Raw genomic sequence first — 8715 nt, 5'->3', positions numbered from 1 at the left:
TTTTATTGGAAAAAGCTTTTTAATGGAAAAGGAACCTGAAAATATGCCACAGTGTCTATATTTTCATCTGAAGAGTACAAAGATGGGAATTCTGAGAAAAAAGTCTCAAACATTATAGAAAATAAATGTGGTTCTTACATTATGTTCAAAGGAAATATTAAAAAATGTAATGTTTCATATATTGAAATAAAGCAATTAGAGGTAATAAATTATGAGTATTTCAAATATTGTTTCTTTTTAAGTATTAGTCTTTTCTAAGCAAGTTAAGTTGAAAAATTTAAAATGTTATATTTTTTTCAAAGGACTTGTGAAAATGCAAGCTTTCGTAGAAATCTAAACACTACTTATAATCTTTACAGTGAATACACTCTATCTCAGCCCTTTCAGATTTCTAACACATCCCGGCCAGTCCGTCGGAATCCATCCGTCACCAGGCCTTTGTATCTGGGCTAGGTCAGGTTGTGATGGATGACGTTCACATGCAGTTGACCCAAACCTTCCTCATTTCCAGGTTTTACTCATCATGTTGCAGCGGATTCTGTCAGATTCATAATTGAAATAATGTAAACTATAAATAACTTCTGTAGGACTGAAAATATTGAGAAAAAATAAAGTGCTTTTAAATTCAAATATTTCTCGCCCTTCAAAAAAACTGAGACAATTTAGTCCTGAAATCTCCACATCTTGAAACACACCATTTAAACAAGGGAAGAAAAAGCAGTTTTGGGTCATTAATGTCCTTCAAGAGTTCAGATTGGATCTAAATTGGGTTTTGCATCATTGTCACGCTCATGTTTATACATGAAGGTTAGGAGAAAGAGAGCGACATCCAAGGACGACCAGTAGGCAGTATGCGACGTGACAGCGGACCAATAGCGGCTCTCCACGAGGCCTTCTCGCAGTTCAAAGTCAATTCTGTGATCCAACTCCACTGCAAAGAGAAAAAGTTCAATGAGGAAAGGTTACAATAAGATAGGTTCTATATAAACTTACTAGAGTTGAGGTCAACAACTTAGTGAACAGATGATTTTTTTAAAAAGATATTCTCCATTGTTATCTTGTGGGAGGAACACTCAGAAGAACCTCTGCAGCTCGGGGCTCCACTCATAAAGCCCTTTCTTTTGTATGCTCCAGCCAGTAGGGGACACTAGAGGAGGAAGATGAAAAAATATATACTTGGTATCACTGAGTATTTCTGAAGCAGAAAACAGATAAATAAAGGAAAATCCCACTAAGATGGGTTCAAGCCCTGGCAAGGCCATTTATTTATCTTTGTGCCAAATCTGTTATAAGGAAAATATCTCTCTTGAAGAATTACGGGCATATTCGCATGCAACAGTGCCCACAGGAGCATAACAGAGCACTCAATGTCTCTTAATGTGGGAAGCCCTGTTTATCAACTGGTTCTGTTGGGGATGTATTCAAAGATAAGAGTCTTTTTATAGTCCTAGAATGCTCTCTTCCCCACCAAGGAGAATTGCTCCTGGGCAGCCACCTCACACCCAAGTCAGGTGGCACAGTATAACACGCCAGGACGTACAAGTGCTCACTTGATGTTCATTCAACCAAAGAACCCAGTGACAGGCTGGGAGAGCTGAGCTGGGAGAACAGTGGGGCTTCTCGGGATGAAGGACTGTGCTTCTAACAATGCTGGCTTAACTAATTCAGCAAACTCAATGGTCTTTTCTAAAATACTCCCAAAGTCCTTGTAATACCTGCTTGAGAAAAATTACCTTGAAAAATCAAGGCTCTAGGGCAGGAGTGAGGAATGTTCAGCTGTAAAAGGCCCAGGAAACCAGGCAATTGCTGGCAGGATTCAAAATTCAATACATCTGCAGCAGGCTCTTTTTTTTTAAAAAAAAAAGATTTATTTTATTTTATTATTAGAAAGGCGGATACACAGACAGGAGAGACAGAGAGGAAGATCTTCTATCCAATGATTCACTCCCCAAGCGGCTGCAACAGCTGGAGCTGAGCCAATCCAAAGCCAGCAGCCTCCCACGCGGGTATCCCACGTGGATGCAGGATCCCAAAGCCTTGGGCCATCCTCGGCTGCCTTTCCGGGCCACAAGCAGGGAGCTGGGTGGGAAGCGGGGCTGCCAGGGTTAGAACCGGCGCCCATATGGGATCCCAGGCGTGCAAGGCCTTAACTATTACACCATTGCGCCGGGCCCAAGCAGGCTCATTTTTGAAGCTGTTGATTTTGGATGTTATGTGAATGAGGTTCCCTAACTCTCCTCTAAGGGGCGTTTAGTGGACTCACTAATATATCCGTAGAGATGGACACTCAGATGACACTTTGACCTTCAGGAACTCTTTTAAAATGGTCAGTGGCCCAAACAGCACCATCCTACCATCTCAACAAAAGCCCAAAGTGCCTTGGTCACCCCAATCATACACTTACTGGTTGCTTTCTTTGCTCAGCAGCAAAGGATGTGAGAAGTAAACACTGGGAAAACCAAGACGAAGGTTGGGGAAGGTGGGTTTTGTTCTACACTGGGAATCTGGTCATCACAAACAGGAAAGCTCACGACTTGAGGGAATGATTTCCTACAGTTTGCTGAGCGTTAACCTGGCACGTTATGATAGTACTTCTAGTGTTTTAAAATGGCCAACACAACTGCTGATTATCCATTGATGCATTCCTGTAAGGCATGGTCAGGAATCTACCAACACAGCTTTATAGGCGGTTCATACACCTAAGAAGTCTAAATGTCAATTATGCCATATAATGCTCATAAAATATAACACTTTTTAAATCAAGTTTCAAATTTGCATTTTTCCTAACAAACACTAATCCATAACAAGACAGAAGCAATAAAAAGTTGTATGTGAGGCAGTAACATCCTTATCTTTTTTCTTTTGTACTCCACAGCACATTGGTGCTATTTGTTGTTTTTTTTTTTTTTAATGATTCATTTACTTTAATTAGAAAGGCAGATTTACAGAAAAGAAGACAGAGAAAAGATCTTTCATTCACTGGTTCACTCTCCAAGTGGCTGCAAAGGCTGGAGCTGATCCAAAGCGAGGAGCCAGCAGCCAGGAGCCTCCTCTGGGTCTCCCAGAGGGTCCCAAGGCTTCTACTGCTTTCTCACACCACAAGATGGATGGGAAGTGGACTAGCTGGAACACAAATCGGTGCCCATATGGGAGCCTGGCACATGCAAGGCAAGGACTTAGCCATTAGGCTACGGCTCTGGGCCCATTGGTGTTAATTTGTAGATTCATCCCAGTAGTATGTATGGGAAGATAAAAAGAGAAGAGGGCAGTGGATATGCCTGTACTGTCTTCAAAGCACTGCCTTGCCCATAGCAGGGACTAAAACATTAACTAGGTCCTGATAAGAATGCCTGAGGGAAGTAGGAATCTAATCAAGGTCATTACTCCTGCCCTTTTAAAATTTGTCTTTAGGTGGGTTCTGAGAGTACAGAAGAATTAAGAATCCAGCTTATATCTTAACCAGTACTGCACCCACACCAGAGAATTTTGTGTGTAAGAACTGTCAACATGGATACTGCATGGAAAACAAAATAACAGGAAGTGATAGCTCATCTTTCTACTATATAATGTGTACTAAATTGGTCAGGTTTTTTACCATTTACTGAAAACATTTCAATTTCCTGGAGACAAAATTTCCAAAACCTAACAAGTCATAAAGTTGCATTATTTGCAAGTAATAATTATAGCCATAATTGCATGGGTTGGGGCTCCAAGTAGATACCAAGAAAACACGTAAGTATTCATGCTCCCAAAGGAATGATGACTCACTCACAAGAAACATGTTTAGAGTTCTTGTTGGAAACTACACATCTCACATGGTTAATTATTGCATACATAGGGATATTTACAATTTGTGAATTATCATAGTTGCAAATATATTTAAGAATAGCCTCCAACTATCTTAAGAAAGTGTAACAAAGGCTGGTACTGTGATACAGCCAGTTTAGCTACTGCCTGTAGGGCCTGGCTTCCCTTTTCAGGGTACCTGGTTGAATCCTGGTCCTGCCAATGTGCCTGGGAAAGCAGCAGATGGCGGCTCAGGTGCTTCAGTTTCCCCTGCTCATGTGGGAGAGCCAGAGGAAGCTTCATGCTCCTGGCTCGGGCTTGGCCCAGACCTGGCCACTGTGGACATTGGAGGAGTCAACTGGCAGATGGAAGATTTCTTTATCTCTCAGTCTCTCCCACTCTGCCATCCTCTCTCTCTCTCTCTCACACACAAACAACATATATATATATTAAAAGCAACACCATCACTTATATGGGTGTTCTAGTCAATTATTTTGTCAGAAACATTTTCCCAAATTTATCTTGGAAGACATTTAACTTCCTAACATTGGATGACAATATGAGAAACGTCATGGAATGTCGGATCTGCTGCTTTGTCCACAACTCAGATTAATAAATTTTCCCAACTGTATTCAGAAAGATTCCCTTCCCTTCCTCCTCAGCTTTCCTCAAGGGAACTAACAGAGTGCTGCATACCCCACAGGTGTTGCGTGTTCGTGGTCTGGCTCCTGCAGCTGCCTCTCCCGGCAGCATCCTTGTATTTCTGTACACCCAGAGGCCAACCCTTCCTACAAAGCCTTCTAGGATCCCTCCAGGTGCAGCAGTTCGTCATTCCTCAGAGCAGAGGCCCTGGCTCTCACCTCTGCACTTCTGTCCTGTGCCTCATCCCATGCTACCCAGGCTATAGTTATTTAAGCAGACATCTGCCTTCCCAGTTTTCATTCCAAATCTGTATTTGTACTACAGTGTGTTTCATCTTGGTTTTGGGGCACATACTAAACAGTTAATAAAAATTGTTGCTTAAATGAGAACAGAAGAGAAGACAGAACCCATGTAAACATTCCCACTCAAACCTGCTGTGTTTATAAGGAAGAGAAAGCTGAGCTGGCCTTGAGGTGTCAGGCTACCCGATAGCAGGACAAATGTGTCAGTGATTCCTTTTCCTTTCTCAAACTAAAAATGGGAAGAGCTCAAATCAAGTTAGTTCTTTACAGGAGTGACTGGCTGTTATATGGGCAGAGACGGCACTTATATTAAGATTATTTTGTGGGGTGGGGAGAATTCACACAATTAGATCAACATACTTCCATTGCTATGGAGCCAAAAACCGGCTTCTAAAAATCCAATTCTGGAGCAAGTATCAAGTAAAGAGAATTTTTGAAAACTGGAAATATTTATGTAAACCAGCAATAAAATATAAATTTAAGCATGGTTAAATAACCACAGAAAAACCTGTGATTTTTTTTTTAATTCAAAGTTAGAAACCACAAACCCAGTACTTAAGAAAAAAAAAAAAAAGAGAGAGAAGCTATGGATGTGAAGTTAGTCATGAGATACTTTTAAACTGACAAAGATTAACTCCTAGTAATGCATTCAGAACATGCTGAAAACGAAGAAAATGAAAATGTCACTGGCACTCACTAATAACTACTTTCAAAGTGAATCTGGCCCTGGCTGAAGCCAGGTGTCAGCTAAGGCACGCCTACTGCCTGAGGGGGAACGCTACTGGTTATCCGCAGCAAGCACGGATGACCAAACTCTGTACCATGAGCTTCTTGTATCAAAGTGGGTTATACCGAAGAACAGAGAACCTCTCTGAAACATGTGAAGAAACAAAATGGTCTAACGTTTTCTTCACCTCACTAAACGGGTCCCACTTTGAAAAAGGGTACAGAAATATTTTAGCACCTTAAGTGCCTAATCCCTACTCAGGTTTCAGGAACACCATAAGATTAGAAAATACACACAACATGGTGGTGACAGAGAAGCTGGTCTCACAGAAGAACTGAAGTCATGTTCCAATGAGCAGAAGAATTCTACGCAAATCAGTCCCAGTTAACTGAGCTACTCCTGACATATACCATACCGAGGGTATTATCTTTATTCTGCATTACATTTTCCGGGAAAAGAAGTTGTGGGAGATAAAGGAAGGATTCTTGAAGTCTGAAATCTGTGGAAAAAACAAAAAATGAGACACTGTAAAGGATTGGCTGATGGTTAAAAATGGCCTTCAATCAATGAGGCAGTAGCCAAATGTTAGGCCAGTACATTGAATAACTGGATGAGGGCCAGCATACATACAGAAGTACACACTGCTTTTTTTCGAGGTGCTCTTTCATAGAAAATGTAAGCATAATTAACTCTGAAATATAATGTATATACTGTTAACATCTAAATAGCCCTTAAATTTATAACTCATTTAGCTGGTAACCAAGAGGCAAAACAATCTTGAAAGGCACCTTTTTTTTCTTTTCATTAATGTTACCAACACAAGAGGACAGAAATGAATTAGAAAACCCCCAGAAGACTGGATTGTTCATAAAAGAAATGAAGAACAGCTATGTGAGGTGCTTCAGCTGGAAGGAAATGCAGTGGGTTTCAACAGATAGTCTTGCTCTTGAAACAGTCTCAGTGATTGTGAGGGCAAGGCTGTGAGCACCTGCCCCTCAGAGTGAGGACCAAAGAGAGCTTCAGAGTAAGGATCACCCCAAAGAATGAAAGCCGTCATGAGAGGAGAAGAAAGAAGCAAAGTCGGGATAACCGCATCACAACACCCAAATCCAGGACAATTTTAGGAGGAAAAGTCTGAATGATTTGCAAGATACAGACAAGATAGCATAATTGTGATATTAGAAATTGTAATTCAGGATTACATAGAAGAGTACATTACCGAAGCAGGTCAAAGAACTAGCAAGGCAAATCTTCAGATCTGATTTCAAAGGAAGAAATCTGAGTACTAGTCCAGCTTTAGTAATTAGCATTTATATCTAGAGATGAATGCATGTAACTAATGCTAACAAACAACTCAGATTTAGTTAAGTCTACAGTTGACAAGAAATCTGCCACTTTAAGAAATTTATAGACATGAATGACTGAATATGGATTTTGTTAAAACGACCAATATACTGTGATGTGATACAACCCAGGAGAGAGGTCCCTGCCTTCCGTGTGATTTCTCTACACAGTTCTTCTATTTTGTTCTCTCCACATTCTCATCACTCCTCTTCTGGAGTTTACGCCTTGTTCTACTCCTCCTGATTCCTTACTCATCCTAGTGTTTTGTAGTATTATTGTTGCATACTAACAACATTACAAAGAATCTTGCTTTTTACCTGTTATCCTAAAAAAACCCTATGAAATTATTTTTTCTCTGGTTTTATAGTTTTGACACCTGCATGTCACAACAAATTTCTGTATTTTTACAATTACATTTTTGATATTAAGCAAAAAAGAAAACTTAAATCAGTTCCAGCACAGTTCTTACAGAAAAGCTAAAATATAAATTTTACATGAATGTCAAAGTCTGAAACAAACTTTTGAGGCAATGTTCAAATGACAACTAACTATAAAATTTTTAGTACTCAAGAGTGTGGCACACTAAATTACATTAAAAATGCTTTCGCGGCCTGGTGTATTAGCCTAGTGGCTTAAATCCTTGCCTTGCGTGTACCGGGATCCCATATGGGCGCTGTTCATGAACCAGCTGCTCTACTTCGCACCCGGCTCCCTGTTTGTGGTCTGCGAAAGCAGTGGAGGATGACCCAAAGCCTTCGGACCCTGTACCCATGTGGGAGACATGGAAGGAAGTCCTGGCTTCTGGCCTTGTATCAGCTCAGCTCTGCCTGTTGCAGACACTTGGGGAGTGAACCAGTGGTTGGAACATGTTTCTCTCTCTCTCCTTCTCTCTGTAAACCTGCCTTTCCAATACAAATAAATAAATTTTAAAAAAGAATGCTTTTGACCAAAGAGGAACGTCAAACCTAGCTATTATTCATCCTGGAAAGCAAGTGGCTGTGGGAAGCTTGGGAACTAGTCACACCTACACTTGTGTCCTAGAACTGTAAGTTTAAAGGATGACAACACGTCCTGGGTGTTTTAAAAGTCAGAACTGCAGTCATAGTAAGAGGGCCATCTTAGTACATTGGGCATGAAATCTGCTTAGGGAAAGAAAGCATATTCCTCTTTTTGCTAAAGTAACAAAAAGGGAATGCCTGGTTAAGACTCTATGCTTCCTTTTATACATCAATTGTGAAGTAGAACACTATTTATTTTACTTGACAATTAGAAAAATATTCAAGTTTAGATCCTTGGAAGTGAATACATATTAAGCATATTAGTGTTTTACAACTAGTCAACCTTTATACTTCGTATGTTTATTGGAAAAACTTAAATAAAACTCCAGTCTAATGCTAAGGCCAATACGGCCCATCATTTTTTCATTCACTCATTTCTTTAACATGGCCTTCATGCCAGACAGCTGTGACAGGATTGGAATGCAAACAGCAGGTTCAGCACAGCTGCCATGATCTGATGGTCTTATAATCAGACTGGATGAAGGGAACTGTGGGATTAGCAACAGAATGGTTCTGGAAGAGCAGTTTTTAAAAAGTCTAAAGACAAGACACAGCATAGCTTTGAAGTACTTACAAGAATCTAAGATACAGAGGATCGTATGAACAGAAATCTACTCTATAAAGAACAGGGAATACTCACCCCAAGAGATCTATGCTTGTCATTTGAGACTCTGCTGCCACAAGGCCCTGATTACTAGTGTTCTAAACATTAATTCTCTAGTGCAGAAAATAAAAGTGCATTTACCTGGAAATAATTTTTTTTTAAATGTAAGAAGGTAAGGTATGCTTTAGATCTCAGACTTGATGGCTAATGTTAACATTTTAAACCTTCCTACTCAGCTCCAGTTGCAAAAAG

At 40.2% G+C, this 8715-nt stretch overlaps 1 protein-coding gene across 6 annotated transcripts in view; it reads right to left on the bottom strand.

The window, feature by feature from the left end:
• Positions 1-8715, bottom strand: part of DDHD1 (DDHD domain containing 1) — a 68994-nt gene continuing 60279 nt past the window's right edge. For 3 of the 6 annotated variants that reach the window (XM_040968370.1, XM_040968371.1, XM_040968374.1), the window contains 2 exons: positions 5873-5956; positions 1-931 (listed from right to left, as the gene is read on the bottom strand). In XM_040968370.1, coding sequence (XP_040824304.1) covers positions 750-931; positions 5873-5956 — 266 coding nt within the window. In that variant the 3' untranslated portion in view covers positions 1-749. Of the gene's footprint in view, positions 932-5872; positions 5957-8715 lie in introns of those variants that run through there. The other 3 variants (XM_040968372.1, XM_040968373.1, XM_040968375.1) reach the window with 2 other exon arrangements.

The sequence above is a fragment of the Ochotona curzoniae genome, unplaced genomic scaffold (genome assembly GCF_017591425.1).
Source record: "Ochotona curzoniae isolate NIBS_2020 unplaced genomic scaffold, NIBS_Ocur_1.0 scaffold_4701, whole genome shotgun sequence".
Classification (NCBI taxonomy): Eukaryota; Metazoa; Chordata; class Mammalia; order Lagomorpha; family Ochotonidae; genus Ochotona; species Ochotona curzoniae.
This window is presented reverse-complemented; position numbering and strand designations above follow the sequence as displayed.